The sequence below is a fragment of the Ammospiza nelsoni genome, chromosome 2 (genome assembly GCF_027579445.1).
Source record: "Ammospiza nelsoni isolate bAmmNel1 chromosome 2, bAmmNel1.pri, whole genome shotgun sequence".
NCBI classification, from domain to species: Eukaryota; Metazoa; Chordata; class Aves; order Passeriformes; family Passerellidae; genus Ammospiza; species Ammospiza nelsoni.
Genome location: NC_080634.1, coordinates 84,601,679 through 84,620,848, shown reverse-complemented (window position 1 = coordinate 84,620,848; position 19,170 = coordinate 84,601,679). Strand labels below are relative to the sequence as shown.

Genomic DNA, 19,170 nt, shown 5'->3' with positions numbered 1-19,170 from the left:
TTCCTGTGCTGAGGGATCAAGAGCTGGATGCAGCACTGCAGGTGGGCTCTCACCAGAGCAAAGCAGAGCAATCCCTTCCCTGGCCCTGCTGCCCACGCTGCTTTGGATGCAGCCCAGGACACGTTTGGCTTTCTGGGCTATGAGTGCTCATTGCTGGGTCATGTCCAGCCTCTCACCCACCAGCACCCCCAAGTCCTTCTCGGCAGGGCTGCTCCAGTTTTAGTTTAGATGTTCATGTGCCCTCATAGAACATTTGCTATGATTTAAACAGTACTTGCAAATTCAGAGAAAAATTAAAATATGGTGTTTTGCTTGATATGAAGGCCTATACCCATCTACTAAGCAAATGAATATAACATCATGAGATATTCCAAGCCAGCTAGGCACTTGGTAGCCTAGCTGCTTATCAATTTTCAAGTAAGAGAAAGGAAATGCAAGACCTTGTGTTCTCCAGAACACTACCGAGCAAAAAAGTTTTAGTGACATAGTTCACAAGACAGAAACCTGCTTCTCATTCAGGGCAATATTCACATAAAGTACCCAAATCTGGAGTTGTTCCTGTACTTTCATTTCTTCCTTTACAATAATTAGAATTTTTTTTTCATTCCACATTAATAGGTATCATGAACGGAGTGTCCAAATGTACCACACCTACACCCTCCACCCACAGCCCTGTTTCCTAGGTACTGTGTTAAAATTTAACTATGAGCCTTGCAGTAATTCGGGAGAGGACATAAATTTTGCAGCTTCATGAAAGACAGCAGTAGGCCCTTATTTTCTGGGCTTGTTTTCATGGTTAATTGATATTAACCATGCCGAATGGGAGTAGAGGTGATATAAGCTTAGTAATTCATTTCTCTGTAAGAAAGTAGAAATTGCTTCAGACTGAGTATCCCACTCAAACTGTATGAATTAACTATAAATCTGAGTAGCATTATAGGATTTAAAATTGATATTTAAAATATTGCCAGCATACGTGGCAAAACAAGTCAGAAACACTTCAAAATGCTTTCTAATGGACGTAATACCTCGACCATCTCTCAGATCCCCAGACAGAGAAATTTTGAAATGCAAAATGTGTTAGAAAGTGATGGAGAGCCATCACATACCAGTTTAACTTACTAAAACTTCCCTAAAGTGAGGATGGCAAAGCTTAGAAACATATTTGTTAATATGCTTTTTCCCCTGATGTAATAGCTTTCCACAAAGGCCACATCTAACAATGCAGATGCCTAGTCCATGTGCTCTGGCTTTACTAAGTGACTGAAAATGATACCGTGGGGTTGGTCTGTTACCATGCAAACACGCTGAACACAGGCCACAAACTAGAATAAGACATTACCAGCACTTTTAATGTATCAATTTATTGCATATGTCAGTACATAAAAATAGAAAAGTGTTTTTTGTAAAATTAACTTTATTGTAAAAACCAACTAGAATGATAATGTAAAACTTTGCCACAATTAGCACATATACAATAACATTTATGCTTTGTCTACAAAACTTAAGAATACTTCATAAGATAGTTTTGGCTTAACTATATATTAAAGAAAAATCAAATAAAAAGCTTGCATCTCATAATCAGTGACTGTTTCTGAATTCAAAACATAAGTGTTATTTATAACTTCAATATGCTATCTCTATTTACACTTTTGTGGTGTTCTACTCTAAATTATACAAGCAGGATGGCATTGCAAATTATACCTCATGGGGTACATTAGGCTGATCCCACTACATGCAAGAGGCACTGGTTTTATATTTGGCAGAAGTGCCCCTAGCAAAATTGCCTGTCATTAACAAAAATAAAAATGTATTTTTCAAGAATTGATGAAATACAAATGGAGGTACATCTGCATCTTTTTGCTAAGAGAAAAGACCATACCTTGGACTCTCAATTCTGCCTTGCATTCTTCACTGTGAACATCCAACATGACCCAATTATTAGCTTAGAGATGCTGATATGCATATTTTGTATAAATAGTTAATCCTTCTGCCCTTCAGCTGACAGATTGTCCACAGCCTACCAAATGCATTTGTGCTCTATTTCTAATTTTACCTGAGAAATGGACATGAGGGCAGCTAAACCAGTTAATGTTTCTCCAGAAGAAAGCACAGCTTATCACTCTGCATTTCACAGTTCAGAAACAAATTCTGGGAATGTAAACTTGGGTTAGTAGGAAGCCTCAAGTATTTCCACGAATTAAAATGTGTGCACCCACAAGGTTTTATGCTTTCTTACAAGGAACTCTACTGCTACAGCTGTTGAACTCCTGACCCCTCCCTGGGAACTTTGTTTTCACATTAATTTTTTTTTTTTAACTTAAATTTCTTCCTATAAAACAGAAAATTCCTTTAATGAACATATTTAAACTAAGGCTTTCTTAGAAACCTGTGAAAAGAACTCAACTTCTTCCCAAACTAGAAATTTATATCTACAGGACAAATATTTGGGAAACATCTATACACAAATGGATAACTGTTATGGGAAAACATATAATGGCATTAAATAAAATAAATTTTAACAGTATCATAACACACCATTTGGCAATTTAAAGTTATTATTACTATGTTGCTTGTAGTTCAGTTTTTAGCAGCAGAAAACTGTGGTTTCCATCACACAGTCCATGAAATAAGTTTCCTCCCCTTTCTTTTCTCCCTGCCTCCCTTAAAGAATTGTATGCAGAGCAGTGGAATACTTGCATAAAAACATCACTTCCCTCCTATTTTCCTTCAGTGGACTTCATAATCAATGCAATGAAAAATAGCATAATAACATTCATTCACAAGTGTATGTGGCTAACTCATTAAGTGAGAAACAAAACTGTGCATATAGGGAAGGTGGAAGAAACCACACAAGTGTAAAGGATGCATATATGACAATTGTGTCAACTCACACACAATACCTGCAAAATTAAAGTTTCATACTTATGTCCTGCTGACAATATAGTGAAAACATATATGGCTTGATAATAAAAAGTAATGTTTAGATACAGCCCACTTTGAAGAGTTTCAGATTGCCATAATCTAACACTACATATTTGACTTTGTCTTAGCAACTGTGTGCTCAAACAGGAATACTTCATTTGCATACAAGTACCACACAATACTAGGGGTATTCTGGGGTTGAGAGTTTTGTTTTGATTGGTGCCAAGTGGGTTAAATGCCATGTTACTTTAGAAATTGATGCTTTGTGAGCACCACCTCCCCCCAGCCCCAATGGTATTTAATGTCAAGATATGACAACTTCTGACACAATTACTTTCTCTTCATTCTGTCTCCAACAATTAATCTACTCTTTTGGCTTCATCAACTGAATTTCAGAAAAGCAGTATTTGACTGCTAATTTTCCTTCTCTCCCTCCACCTCTATTCTAAAGCAATGTGAAGTAGGTGAAACAATCTATGCAAGCAGCTTACATCTCACTGTAGAATACATCAGGGAAGGGCAATGTGACATCTATCAACTCCTTTCTACCATACAAATACAGCCTCATCTCCCAGCCTCCAGTCAAACTTCTCCAATATACCGTGCCCAAGCACCCCTCTCTCCAAAAGGAAAAAAAATGGCACCACTGTAAGGCTGAAAAGATAGTTTTGGTTTCACTCAGATCAGATTGAAAAGTATGCTCTATGTTTTTATGTCTATAGATCCACAAAGATGTATAGTTTTTGATGAACTCTATGAAAACCTTAATAATAGTATCACAAAAGATACTTACCAGAGAAAGCAGCAACTTCTGGTATGTGAATGTTTTTTTAAAAAAAAAGAAATCACGTTTATGAAAAGACGTATCATCCTGTCTACAAACTGCTGACAGCTATTACCCACATGTACATAAGAACTATAATTCCATTAGGAGGCATAACCATTAAGGCACCAGTTCAGGAAAGCAGTTTCATTCAACCAAAGAACTTAAGCACAAGCTTAAAATGTGACTATCCCTCAGGAAACAGGTTTTAAGTGTGTGCTGAGATGCTTTTCTGAATCAGGACAACATGGCAGAAAAGTTTACTTAAAATTTTGAATCCAAAGGGCAGCTTTAAAGATCGTGTGGAAGATTTTCCAATTTGTTCTTTCTATTAAAAAAATATTTTGAAGAGGCAAACTCATCTGCAGCAGATGAGTAATTAAACCTGCAGAAGAAATCTAAACAGTTCCCACATTCCATTAGAGACTAAGTTAACAGCATGTCTTTGATCACAGAATTATTAAGGTTGGAAGAGACCTTCAAGGTCATCTAGTACAATCATCAACCTAACAAAACCATAATCACTCCTAAACCATACCCCCAAATGCCACATCCAGATGACTTGAATTATTCCAGAGCAGCTGGTGATTCCACTACCTGCCGAGGCAACTTAGTCCAATGGCTAACCACTCTTTCAGTGAAATTTGTTTTATAATATCTAATTTGAACCTTCTTTGATGCAAGGCCATCTCCTCTCATCCTTGTACTTGAAACATGGCAGAAGAGGCTGACCCTCGCTTTCCTACAGCCTCCTTTCAAGTGTTGTAGAGCAATGAGGTCTCCCCTGAGCCACCTTTTCATTCAACACACACCACTATACCCCTCAGCTGCTCCTCACAGAACTTGTGCTCCAGACCCTTCCCAGCTCTGTTACCCATCTCTGGGCTTGCTCCAGCCCCCTAATGTCTTTCTTGTAGTGAAGGGCCCAGAACTGAGCACAGGACTTGAGGTGTGGCCTCACCAGTGGCAAGTACGGGGATCACTGCCCTGATCCTTCTGGCCATGCTATTTTTGATACAGGCCAAGATGCCATTGGCCTTTTTACCCACTTCCACACACTGCAGGCTTACATCCAGGCAGCTGTTGACCAGCATCTCCAAGTCTCTTTTCTGCTGAGCAGCTCTCAAGCCACTGTTTCCCCAGCCTGTAGTGCCGCCTGGGGTTGTGACTCAAGTGCAGGACCCAACTTTTCATCTTGCTGAAGCTCATGCCCTTGGCCTTGGCTTGTTGCTCCAGTCCATCAGTGTCTGCAGAGCCCTCCTTCCCTCAATGACAGGACCATCTAGGACTATCTGCTCACTTGCATTATCCTTACTGTAGCAACTGTACACATTTATCTCTAATCATGTGATCATTGGTAATTATTTGAATTTCTTTCTTTAGGAGGTATAAATAAAGGGCACAAACATTTAACTACACCAGTGTAAAAGTCTGAACACAAAAACCTACTTTTACCTTGTATGACCACCCATTTTGCCTTAAGAATTATCACCTCAAATGGACAAGCAGACTAGTACTACCAAATAGTTTGCCTGTGCATTAGTGAGGAGAGCTTGAGGCAGAAAGGAGCTTAAATTGCACTGATCTCTTTCAGAAAAAGTTACTTCTATTTCCTATACAGAAATTGCCTGGGTAAAATCCTGAAGTCACAATGTCAGGCACATACAACCTTCTGTGCACTATTATAATACAAACAGCAAATGAAAATAAGGAAAGTATCTTTTCATCTTCAACTGCAGTTCGACATATATAAGTTTGCATAACCAGAGAAACCAGTAATAACCCAGGATAGTATACCTGCAAGTATACTTTACCATTTATGTTATTTTATATTATTTAGCGCAATAAAGTCTTCCCACTTTGCATAATATAAAATTTCAAGAAATAAAACACTAATCTCATGCATGGCACACTTTAAATGAACTCTAAGAGAAGCAAGTAATCATTGTGCTAACCATGGCTGTCCAAAAAGCTCACACATACAGCAGTGAATACTGAAGAGCCTCCCATTGTTCTAAATACATTCTGTACTACTTTTGTAGCAATTTTCTTTAATAGCATCTGTTGTACATATCAAACAAGTGGTATATATGGACAGAGATACCAAAAAAGTATGAGAAAGACATAAAATGGTTCATTTACAATGCTGCAAATGTAAAAGTTCTCTGGAACACCTTAATAAAATATCAGACCTTTCCAAGTTTAATTTCACTCTTTAGGCAAGTACAGACATGACATACATTTAAAAACAAACATTCTTTTACCACTTATCACAAATCAAGGTACAGTGCAGGTACTTGCCCCACTCCACCCCAAAGAAGAATATCAATTATATTATTGTTACGTTAGATGATGTTTTCGCCATTTCTTCAGGGGAGTGACTCTTTATTACTTCTTTGATGAACTGTTCAAGTGCAGTGAAATAACCCTGGCACTGCCAAGTGTCATTGTGAGTTCCATCAGGAAATATCGCCAATCTCTTAGTCCGAGCTGGGGATAATTCGTAAAGTTGCTTCATCATAACTGGTGGAATTAACTGGTCAGACAACCCAGAGATGAAGAGTGAAGGCATTCTGCACTGAGAGATTTTTCTGTAGGACAGAAATTTATTTTTGTAGCACCACAGCGGAAGATACCTCATCGGAAAGAAAGAGAACAAAGTGCTGGCCATATATGGGATGCTAAGAAAGGTGTTCTCCACCACGATGGCAGAAATCCTATGGGAATTTTCAGAAGCTAAGTGAATAGCTACTGCTCCCCCCAAGGAACGGCCAAAAAGAAAAATTTTTGTTTTATCAAGATCAGACCGAGTCATCACATAGTCTAAGACAGCCTCAGAATCTAAGTACAAGCCTTCTTCGCTTGCTTCTCCTTCGCTTTTGCCATACCCTCTATAATCGACCAGAATTAAGTTTACTTTCAGGTTTACCAGCATCAACAAAGCATTTGGCAACCTGTGGCCAATGTTGCCTGCGTTCCCGTGAAAGTAAATGATGGTTGGAGAATACGCTGCATTGTCCCCTGTGTATCTCAGCAGAATAAGATTGAGAAGAACTCCATCTTTGGTCTTGATGAAGATGTTTTCGTGTGGTATACCAGTAGGCATAGGAACATAAAGGCGAGATGAAGAGGGCTGTTCAGGAAAGTAAAGCAGGACATCCTGGAATTTATATAATATACCTGCTATTGATACAAATATTAATATAAGGAGTATAATGCCTCCGTACAAGTGAAAAGTCACTATCAAGGGCAAAAGACAAATACGGCAGAGACTCCAAGACCAGGAAGCCAAAGCTAGTAGCCATCTTTTGACAAAGGTCCAAAGCATCCATGATTTTTCCATTGTAGAAGTCAGTGATCTTTTACTCCAAGTAAATCCTGCAAAAGAACCCAAATGTATACATATAAATATAGGAAAAAGAAAAAGATAGCAATTTAAGCATTTGTACTTGCAGAAGATTAATGGCAAGCCAGTGTATTGGAACATTAACATAAAATTTGGTGGCAAACTCCCTTTGAACTTTTGGAAATCATCTGACTCTGTAAAAGAGGCAGAAATGCAATCATAAGGAAAGGCTTTAGAACTCTTCAAAATCCCATTTACAGTATTCCTGCAGGCAGTCCATTAACAGTATTACAAGACTGGTTGAGTAAGACCACAGTAACTTCTGCTTTCCCTCAGACTTTCCTACTACGCAAGAGAACAACCACACAGACTGTATCACCAGTTTGTCACAGCTGCTCATGTAAGTAACTCTAGAATTCAGAGAACACAAACAAAAATAGCTTTTATTTCTAAGTTGCTAAGTAGCATGCAGTAAGCCTGTGCACGTCACTCTGCAGCCAGTGGAGGCTCACCACACATGCCAGCACTGCTGTGGGTTAGTGGCTGCCTTTCAGCATCTCAGTCAACTCTGGCTACAGAGCAACTCCTGAAGGGCTCAGAAGAGAGAGACTCCTCTGTACTAAGATACCACGTTGTAGTTACATTTATGACAGCTTTTTTTTTTTTGCTATATTTTGATTGTTTCTGATTTATAACAATAATTTTCCACTATCAGATCAGTAATCTGCATTAAGTCTTTACCCGAATGGAAAATTTTATCATCATGCAAGACCACTGAAAACAGTCCATTAACTACATTATTCTCTGGTCAATGAAAAGCACTGCTGAAAATACCAAACATGAAAACAGACTCATGACAAAAACACACACAGAGCATAAAATGAGGAGAGTTATGTTAACAACAATGGAATAAACCTTTCCAAGCAAAAGTTATGTCTCCCATCATCCATACAAGCTCTTGCAGTATTCATTCCTGGTTCATATGGAAACATATGCCAAACCTACACAAAAACTACAGTGACCATTTAGTCACCACTGAAGTGAATAATCACACTACCTGGAAGGGACAACACAAACTCACTTGTTTGAGGACACTAAGATTACTGCTCTCAGTGTGAACACTAAGAGGATTATATGCTCTAAGCTATAAAGCATATAATAGGTACACTTTTGACACTAAGTTATAATCTCCTAAAATGATATAGCACAGCAATAATCTGAATTCAAACTCCAAAGGAGTCTGACATGCAGAGATGCATCCAAGCATTTTATACCAGCCATCTTGTTAGGCTTGAGTGGTAAAAGGTGAGCTCTGCAGCTACAGCCTTGGCATTCCACAGATATAAGCACCCAATCCGACCAGGAAAACCTGCCATCTCTATTTAATGCAAAAATTAGAAATAAATCAGAAATAAAAATAAATATGTCACATCTTAAAATTCACATATTAAGCAAACCCAATGTGATATTAAGCTTTTATACAGCATATCTACTCCCAGTACATAAAACTGGTGAAATATAAAGTAGTCTAAAAGAGCAGTTACCTCAACTTTGTTCTCTTGTATTATTTAGAAGTTCATGTTTACTATCCATATGCAAGTATGCACAAATACTGTCTATAGGAAAATTAAATTCTTGTGATCCATTTTCCTCGAAAAAACCTCACAACTATTAGAAGACATATAAAGTAGCTATTCAATTTCTAAGATAACTTCCTAAAGAAGTTAACAAACATTTCCTGCATTACATTTCAAGACTATAAGAATATTGATAATGAGATAGTAAAACCATTTCCTTACCTACACTATTCAACATTTTGCTGACTTTCTTACAAAATGAAAGAAACTCCAAAAATGTTCTCTCAACAAGATATTCACACTGTTAAACGAAACTACTAAGAGACATAGAATTAATAAAAGTGATGAAGTTTTGCAATGGGTATCCCACGTACACTAAGGATGATTATTTGGAGACTGATGCTCCCAATCAACTAACATAGATTTTATAAGCTATGTTAGTTTCATGAGAAGGGCACCACTTCTAATTTTATTTCAGCAGGATAATATTACCAAAATATGATAGTGCTGCTGTGTGATTACTTCTGATATATATATACATATATATATATGTAGGTATACACAAATATTTAGCTACTGGAATTGCAAAGCTAGTACATCTTACAACTAAAGCTTAACATTCACTAAGTACTTAAGAAGAAGAACAAACTACATAGCCACGAATGTTTCATGGTCACTACATATTTAAATAAAGCTGACCACTCTGCCTTATTGAACAATTGACATTACTACTGAAGTTTTTTTCCCAGCTGTGTGAAACTTCACTGGTTCCATTCATTTCCAGGCCTTCACACCTTGTTGCAAGATTTGTCAGTTAGGAAACTAAGACAAAAATTTTTCCTAGGTTCCTTCCCACCTTTCAATACCAATTAAAAGATCACTAGAGCAAAAAAGGATGGTTTCTTAAACAAGCCTAGAAGAGACTCTAAGCCAAATCAATATAACCTCATTTTCAATAAAGCTACAACCCACACTTTCTACAGAGCTCAAAGCAACAGAACTTCCAAACACTATCTTGGAAAGCAGAAGATGAAACAAATAGAACAAAATTTCCACTTCAAGGACAGAAATAAAATGGGCAAGCTAATATAGCTAATATAATAATTCAGTGAGCAGTAAGGTCAAGACGTTTTGAAGTGCTGAGATTTGAGACTGTTCAACATACTGCAAGACAACACACACAAAATTCTCTCCTTGGTCTTTATTTCCCACTCCTGGTGTGCTGGATGGGAAGTTATAAACCTTCCAAGCAGTTTACAATATAACATCTTGTGATGTAAATGCTCTGTCATGAATTACCAAGAGCATGTGTTGCATTTCTCTTGCATCTGTAATTTTATGACTAATAGGGGGCCAGAATAATCTGGAAAAGGCGTGAGAGTGGGAGAACAGTGTATTAGACTAATGTAAAAGTTTATTGATGTCTGATGTGGTCAATTTGAGAAACAGAGCAGACCCACCAACCCACCCAACCTGGACAAACCTGATCCCCCCTGTAGACAAGACTGCTTCTGCTCCTAGACTACAGCAACGAGTCATGGACTTGCCCCATAACTGTCTGATGTCCCAGTTATATAAAGAATCATTTACCCCTCTAAGTTATTGGAGGGCACTCTTACTTCACTAAAAAAAACATATTGGTTTTGGAAGAAATATTGTATTACAGCACTGTATTTCATGTAATTGCTGTAACTTAGAAAACAAGATTTTCCTATAACAAGGAGTCACATCCCATTTTACAGCATTCACAGTATTTCATAATCACTGATTATTTAAACTAAGTAAAAGGCTAGGTAAATAAGCATAAGATCATTTAAAATAAATTTTTCCTCTTGTCCCTCTGATAAGGTGCATTGGAAAGGCGAGCCTTTGGGAATCCTGATAATTCCTACAACTATTTATTTGGTGATGCTTGTAAGCTTAAAAGACAAGCCAAGACAGTACTGAAATACAAAGCTTTCCTGAGGAAACCATGGCCACATAGGAACAGCACTGCCATGGAACTGTATTGTCTCTCAAAACAGAATGGAAATTTGGAAGTGGTGAGCTTCAGCTTTGACTTGGGATATACACACATGTTAATATGCAGACACACACACCCCTGTATCTGTACATGTCCACAGCTGAATCCACAGCCTAGGAACTACTGCAGACCTCTGTTCTATCAGATGAACTACAAGTCCCAAAATTAGATAGCTACTGAAAATACAAATCGCTCAAACTAAAAAGTTTAGAGAAAAAAAAACCCTCTTAATGATAAAGGCATTTTAACAATATTCTATTTTGCCCTAATACTACTTTTAAATGGTTAACACCATTATCAACTGAAAAAACCCCACAAAAATTCAAGAATATATTTAAAACACTTAAAGGGATAATACTTTATATTTAAAGTATTTAAAGGGAACAATATTTCATTCATTTTGAATGGCAGCTGAAATTACTCTTATATCTGCCACAGGATCTGTTGTTTTGCCTTTGTCTATATTTTTAATATTAAACAGTATTATTTTCATACACTAATCATATCATAAAACATTTACCTTTAGATGTGATGATTTCCCAGGCTTCATCTCTGCCTGAAAGACAATTCCATTTATGAATTTTGAGTAAAATTGTTTTGAATTACACATGTAATTACTGTTTATCTTGTGATTTGAAAGAAGATTAAGAAGTGGTAAGAGCCAAACCCCCTAAAAATTACAACTTGTTCACTAATGAAACTGTGCATCTCATACTCCTCCTATCAAGCTGAATGTTTGTTTGAAATATTTGATGAATTTGAAAACATCTTATAATGAAGTTCAAGAATCACAATGAAATGTCCTGGACTATATACACAACACACAGTATATGACAATACTGTAATATTATAATAATATACATATATAATTATAACAATAACGTAGAGCATCTATACATAGTCCTTAAAAACAAACATTACAGTCTCTCCTTAAAACTAACTTTTAGTGCATAAGTAGCTTTAAACTTAGTGCTAAGAAGCACAATCAGGTGTTTAATGGCTGCTTCCTCATTAAAGAGCTTTAAAAAAAAAAAGTTAAGCCACTGCAATCCTTTGGATTTCAACACAAACAAACAAAATCAAATATATTTCTTAAGAAATAGCTAACAGCATCTGTTTGTCTCCACTTCATTTTCCTAGACTCTGCCTCCTCCAGATACAGATAACGTTTGCACAAGTGTTACATTTATTTATATTTATTCAGAAGACCTCTAGAAGTAGAAATATTAGGTCCTCGACTATAAAATGTTAGTTTCAACTGATCTGGAAGAAAACCTACAAGCTTACTAACGACCAGAAAAATAGACTTTCTTAGTACTAAAATCCTACAGAAACACTCATTAAAAAAGATAGAAAAGAAAGAGGAAAACAACAGCAAAGTAGCGACTCCTAACAAAGGAAAAAGTACAGTAGGAATAACTTAAGCATCACACATTTCATGGCTCTGGCTTTAAAATCAACGAGTCACTCGTCTTGCTTATTTCAAACAGCCGACATCCACAGCTCTGCATCAAGTTGCACGTATTGATAACTGATAAAGTTTTCCCCGTAACTCGCGTGATACTTCTCCTCCCAAATGACAAATGGTACAAAGTATCATCGTGGTGCAATGTCCCGAATTTCGATGATACTGTGTAAAAAAAAAAAAAAAAAAAAAAGCCAAACGGCAACAAACCAACATTGGCTATGCCTTAACTTGGAACTTTAACTTTCTAGAGACTTAGGCTGCTAAAATATAGCAATTTCGAAGCTTGTTGAATTGCTTCCTTTTTGACTGACGACAAACACCCAGTTCAGCCTTTTCAAAAACAATCCCTTGGCCCATTTAGAACACTACTGTCACCATCAGCCACACCTTCAACAAGCACCCATTTGCAGGAATTGTTCCACCGGGCAGTGGAGACAAACCAAACCCTGTTGCGAGACCTTGCTGCCAAGAAGCTGAAGGTCTGCGGGGCTTCACAAGGAGGCACCTGAAGGAACTTTGATCGGCACGGTCACGGGAGCAGCGCCTCGGCAGCCACGTCCCGCCGTGCGGGCAGAGGAGCCGCACACTGCCCGAGGCAATGTCCCGCCTGCCGCCGCCTCAGGGAAGAGCCGCGTTTAGTCCCGGGGAGACCCAAAACCGGACCCCAAACCCTCGGCCGCCTCGGCTGCCCCCGGCCCAGCGCAGCCTGAGGGGCCGGGACCGCCCCGCTCCCGTGCCGCGGCCCGCAGACCCACCCGCCGCATCCTCCCGGGCGGCCGCCGCCGGTGCCTCGGGCCAGCGCAGACCCCGACGCGCAACTTCAACCACCGCTCCTTCCTCCCGAGGCAGGAAGTCACCGCAGCCGCGGTTCCGCTTCCAGGGCACAGCTCGGCCCTCCTCCGTCGTCTCCCCGCCTTACCCCGCCCCGGGCTCTGCCGCCGTTCCCCGCCCCGGCCCGGCGCGGGGGAGGAGCGCGGCGTCACCGGGCTGGCCCTCCTCTTCCGGGCGCTGGGCAGCCGGTTGTCAGCCCGCCTCCGCAGGTAGCCGCGGCTCCCCGTGAGTCTGCCCGGGGTGGCCGTTCCTCCATGCCCCGGCTGTGTGGGCCCGTGCGGAGCGGGCGGTGCCCGTTCCCCCCGCGCTGTGGCCATGGCAGCGCTGTGCCGGGCCGTGTGGGGCCTGTCCGGACACCGCTCCCTCCGCCCGCACCGAGCGGCCGGGGCACAGAGGCCGAGGCGGGTGGTGTCGGGGGCCGGCTGCGTTCTCGGGGAAGGTGGAGGAGGAAATCACCTGGCACTGAAAGGTCCCGCCTGGGCAGCAGCGGGAGGGGAGCGCGGTGCCTTCTCCTGCCGTGCAGACCAAAGTCTTGGTGATGCCGGTGTTTCAGTGTCGCAGCCTCGCCGCTGAGTTTGACCCTTAAATGAGGAATCAGCTGGCGACCTTTAAGATAGTGGTTAGATCTTAGGTAGAAAAATTAGAAAAAACATAAATCCTAATTAGATATGGGGTTTTTTTTTAGACAGAACAACCTGCTGTTTTGTTACAAATACATAATTTTGTTTCGTTCCCAGAAAAACAGACTGATGGCTTCCGCACCTGTTTCACAGCCTCCTCCTAAAAAAACGGTGGCCTCTCACGTGCCTTTTGCAGATCTCTGCTCTACTCTGGAGCGAATACAGAAGTCCAAAACTCGTCCAGAGAAAACCAAGTATTTCAAGGATTTTCTGGATTCCTGGAGGAAATTCCATGATGCACTCCATCAAAAAGAGAAAGATGTCACAGATTCCTTTTACCCAGCTATGCGGCTTATTCTCCCACAGTTGGAAAGAGAAAGGATGGCATATGGAATTAAAGAAACTATGCTTGCAAAGCTCTATATTGAACTGCTTAGTTTACCAAAAGATGGAAAAGATGCTGCAAAGCTTTTAAATTACAGAACGCCTACGGGCTCACGTGGAGATGCTGGAGATTTTGCAATGATCGCCTACTTTGTGCTAAAACCTAGGAGCCCAAAACAAGGCAGACTGACAATAGAACAAGTCAATGAACATTTAGATGCAATTGCTAATAATAATGCTGCTAAAAACAAGGGTCAGTTAAAGAAAAGTCTTCTGCAGTTAATTACCCAGAGCACAGCACTAGAACAAAAATGGCTTATCCGAATGATTATAAAGGATCTAAAGCTTGGTGTTAGTCAGCAAACTATATTTTCAATTTTTCATCCTGATGCTGCTGAATTGCACAATGTTACTACTGATTTGGAAAAAGTTTGCAGACAACTGCATGATCCCTCTGTCTCACTTAGTGATGTTTCTATCATGTTGTTTTCTGCCTTTAAACCAATGCTTGCTGCTATTGCAGATGTCCAACAAATTGAGAAACAAATGAGTAACCAGACATTCTACATAGAAACTAAGCTGGATGGTGAACGTATGCAGATGCACAAAGATGGGGATGTGTACAAGTATTTTTCCCGAAATGGGTTTGACTATACCCAGCAGTTTGGTGCTTCACCCCTTGAAGGGTCATTAACGCCATTTATTCATAATGTATTTAAGAGCAATATACAAAATTGCATTCTTGATGGTGAAATGATGGCTTACAATCCCGAGGCACAAACTTTTATGCAAAAAGGAAACAAATTTGACATAAAAAGAATGGTGGAGGACTCTGATCTGCAGACCTGCTTCTGTGTATTTGATGTATTGATGGTTAATGATCAGAAGTTGGGGCATGAAGTACTCAGCAAAAGATATGAAATCTTAAGTAGTGTATTTACCCCGGTGAAGGGCAGGATACATGTTGTCCTTAAGAGAAGTGCCAGAACAAGAAAAGAAGTAATTGATGCTTTAAATGAAGCCATAGATAACAGAGAGGAAGGAATTATGGTGAAAGATCCCATGTCCACGTACAAGCCTGACAAACGTGGGGAAGGCTGGTTAAAAATCAAGCCAGAATATGTCAATGGACTGATGGATGAGCTGGACCTTTTAATTGTTGGTGGTTACTGGGGGAAGGGGTCTCGTGGTGGAATGATGTCTCATTTCCTATGTGCTGTTGCAGAGACGCCGCCTCCGAATGAAAAGCCAACCATTTTCCACTCCATTTGTCGTGTTGGCTCTGGCTATACCATGAAAGAGTTGTATGATCTAGGCTTGAAACTGGCTAAACACTGGAAGCCCTACCATAGGAAGGACCCTCCTGGTAACATTTTGTGTGGAGCTGAAAAACCTGAAATGTACATTGAACCTTGCAACTCTGTCATAGTTCAGATCAAGGCAGCTGAGATTGTTGACAGTGATATGTATAAAACCGACTGTACTTTGAGATTCCCCCGAATTGAGAAGATAAGGGAAGACAAAGAATGGTATGAGTGCATGACTTCAGACATGCTAGAAGACCTCAGAAGCAAAGCACAAGGAAAGCTGGCATCTAAGCACCTTCATATAGATGAGTATGATGAGCCACATGAGAAAAAAAGGAAAACTGTTTCAAAGGTGAGGAAAGTAATTGGAATAGCTGAGCAATTTAAAGCTCCTGATCTTTCTAGTGTAAGCAAGGTTTCAAATATATTTGAAGATGTTGAGTTTTGTGTTATAACAGGAATGGGAAAATACTCAAAGTCTGAGCTGGAAAGCAGAATAGCCCAATGTGGTGGCAGTGTGGTACAAAATCCGGGGCCGGAGACTTACTGTGTCATTGTAGGAGCTGAGAATGTCAGAGTGAAAAACATCATTGCTTCCAACAAATACGATGTGGTGAGGGCAGAGTGGCTCCTTCAGTGTTTTCAAACCAAAATGCTGGTGCCTTGGCAACCAGCCTTTATGATTCACATGTCTCCTGACACAAAAGAACATTTTGCTCGTGAGTATGATTGTTATGGAGACAGCTACACAGCAAACACAGATGTTGTGCAGCTCAAGGAAGTGTTCTCAAGAATGAAAGACAATAAGGCAATGCCTCTGGACTTGATTGCAGAGCTAGAAGAACGTTATTGGTGTAGCAGTTGTCAGCTTGGTATATTCAGAGGAAGCACTATTTATGTGGACTGTTATGCTGTTGTTAATGAGCCCCAAAGCAAAATCCCTGGAACTACACTTTCAATTAGAGCTTTGGAACTCCGTTTTTATGGTGCAAAAGTAGTTTCTCACCTTGAAGAGGGTGTCTCCCATGTTGTTGTGGGAGAAGATTGTTCACGGGTAGAAGAGATGAAAGCACTCAGGAGAACATTTGGGAAAAAATTTAAAATTGTATCCGAGCTGTGGGTGACACACTCAGTGGAGGAAGGAGTTGCAAAGAATGAAAATCAGTACGTAATTTAAAGCAGTTTTTAAGATTGGAGCAAAGGCACAATTGGACTCAGATTTTGTGAGGTTGTACTAAATTTTTTGTGTGTTTTTGTGTATATTTAAAGCTGGCTCTGGCTAAAGAATAACACTGAATTGCTGAAATCAGAGGAAGGCTTTTAATTTTACTGTTGCGGAAGCAAGAGGATGCTAAACGGTATGTTGGAGGGAAAAAAACCACCACAAGATAAATAATTTAAGCCTTTTAATCCACAAACAGGTCTCAGGAGAGATCTAAAATTTTACATAAATAAAATATGTTTGAAACTGGCTAGTTTGTTTTAGCTTTAATAATGCTTGCCTCCATTCTTCAAAATGGAGACAATAATTTATAATAATTTATAATTATTATTTTATGGAGATTCTGCTGTTTATTGTTTGCTATCGATTTGCAATCACATTCATGTTTTCTGGACTGGTTTTGTATGTATTCCCTATGCCAGAGAATTCAGTAATTTATAAACTTCATCTGGACTACTTTAATTTGCTTACATTGGTTTTAGCATTAAGCGCCACACAGCCTCAGAAGCACTTTGATTTTAGGATATTGTGTAGATTCCATGTTTCTTTGTGTAAATAGCCTTTGTACAAAAGAACTGAAACTTTTCATTGAGCTGATAATGAATTAATAATGACCTATATATGTATGAAATGTAAATCAATTACTTAAAAATTGTAATAACCTCCTGTGCTTGTTACAGTTTACGTGTGAATTGTGACAGGACTAGGCTTTTACAATTAACCATCAGATTATCTTTTAAAAATGCTTCTTAAGTTATTGTAGGATTAATTTCCAAATATCCAGTTCAATGTATATTTTTCCAATTACTAAATAAAATCTATTTTTAAAGTCTGCCTGGTATTTATTGTTAGTAAGCAGTCACTTTTGAAAAGCACAAAACTTGATTTCTTATTTTACTGTTAGATAATTAATGCATTATGTTTGAGGGGAGAAAGGTTGAGGCCTTGTTTCTTGTCATGTCAGCATTGGTATCAAACAGAAATTAAGTTAGGCAGACCACACAGAGTCAGTTTTTGCTGACCACTTTCTTCTATGCTTTCTGTGGTTCATGCAAAGTTCCTGTAATGAGAACTGTTCAATGCGAAAGTTCCTGTAATGGGAATTGTTATATAAAATGTTTAATGGAAGTATTGAAATATTGGTTAATTGGAATTGTATTGATATCCCTTATTATCTGAAATACACTTAATAGGTAAAATGTATTAGTCACTGTCCACAAATTTCCCATCACCAGGCCTGCTTTGCTCTTTTTCTGAGTGGGGCTGGTGTGGTGGGACATGGTTTTTGTTGGCGAGGATGCTGCCTTGTGCCTGCCTTGCTGTTCCCTCAGCATGCTTTCCCTCGTGGAGCAGCCCAGTTGCACCCCTTGACCCAACAGGGATTTGAATGAATGAAGGAAAGCCTGGCCTCTCTCTTGTTACAGAAATCCTCACCTTTCTTTTGTTCCCCTGAAGTTTGGATGTGACCTCCTTTCTAGAAGCAAATTAAAAAATTGTGGAAAGCTTGTCCCCTTTTTCCTGTAGTACATCTGTATGGTGAAACACTTAAAAACTATGTGGTTCCCTTTGCTCAATTTCCAGTTACTCATTTCTGAAAGAGTACATCTATATGTTTTAAGAGTCTGTATTAATATCCTTGAAAAGCAGAAGATCCACTTTACAGGTGAAATCAGTCAAAATCTGTCAGCTCTAGTAAATAACAGGTAAGATGTACTATTCTGTTTATGGCATCGCAATAATCTGGTGAGAGATTTTAAAAAGCTCTGTAGCTTGCTTGGGTTTTTGCAATATTTTGTGTCACTCTTTCTGTTAAAATACAATCAAAGGCCATTTAATCTTTTCAATCTATATATAATTGCAACTTGAATTCTTTCAAAAGAAGGACTTGGAGTTATAAAACGTCATGAAAAGATTAAAAAAGGTTTGTTTGAAGGTGACTAGGGAAATGCCTTTTAACATAGTTCAACTGAGCATAAAGCATCTCCAGCTGGTAACAGCTGTTGGACCACAAAGCAGTAGATGGGCCTGTAAAATTTTATGGAACTATTTTTTTTGCTGTAAGGGGATAGGAATGAGAGAACTCTGTATGTTTGACTTATACAAACCTAACAGTGAAGGAGCTTGTAGGTATAATGTTTCTCCATGTTCCTTTCTGGAAGCAAGGAAATTAAAAGGCATCAACCTAAAAATTATTTTCTTTTAGGAAAAATATATTTAGCATTGTATTTGGATGTTTTTAACAGATGTAGATTTTCTTTCTATGTAATTTTGGGGACGATTATCTTGAGAGAACATATAAGGGAGTTGAATTTAAGCTCAAACTGCAGGCATTAATGTTCACAGCATATGTGATTGTATTTGAAAACTGATGTAATAAGAATGTTTCAACATCTATAATTGTCACTAGATTAGTGACAAAATATATTTAGATCTATTATTCTGTTAATATTACAGGTAGAGGAACTATGTAAAGCTATGAAACCACAGTTCATTTTCTCCCTGTTGTACATAAAGTAAAATACATTTTCCAAGACTAAAGTTGCCAGAAATAAAATATCAGGGGTAAAAAAAAAAAGGATTGTAAAACACGAAATGAGCGGGTATGGTGTGAGGGGTTGCGTATTCCATTATTTTATCCTCAGTC

General features: G+C 39.0%; 2 protein-coding genes across 3 annotated transcripts; one reads left to right on the top strand and one right to left on the bottom strand.

The window, feature by feature from the left end:
* Positions 1 to 5,782: 5,782 nt before the first annotated feature.
* Positions 5,783 to 13,094, bottom strand: ABHD13 (abhydrolase domain containing 13). 2 transcript variants are annotated; one of them, XM_059494000.1, is made up of 3 exons: positions 12,918 to 13,094; positions 11,215 to 11,250; positions 5,783 to 7,126 (listed from the first exon to the last, which is right to left on the bottom strand). In XM_059494000.1, the coding sequence occupies exon 3, from the start codon at positions 7,089 to 7,091 to the stop codon at positions 6,078 to 6,080; it is 1,014 nt and encodes a 337-aa protein (XP_059349983.1). In that variant the 5' UTR covers positions 7,092 to 7,126; positions 11,215 to 11,250; positions 12,918 to 13,094; the 3' UTR covers positions 5,783 to 6,077. The 2 variants fall into 2 exon arrangements, with proteins under 2 accessions (XP_059349983.1, XP_059349985.1); XM_059494002.1 differs by lacking the exon at positions 11,215 to 11,250 and having other exon boundaries at positions 12,918 to 13,054.
* Positions 13,095 to 13,166: 72 nt separating this feature from the next.
* Positions 13,167 to 17,358, top strand: LIG4 (DNA ligase 4). Its single transcript, XM_059466796.1, has 2 exons — positions 13,167 to 13,202; positions 13,731 to 17,358. Exon 2 carries the CDS (start codon positions 13,743 to 13,745, stop codon positions 16,479 to 16,481), a length of 2,739 nt encoding a protein of 912 aa, XP_059322779.1. The 5' UTR covers positions 13,167 to 13,202; positions 13,731 to 13,742; the 3' UTR covers positions 16,482 to 17,358.
* The last annotated feature ends 1,812 nt before the right edge of the window (positions 17,359 to 19,170 follow it).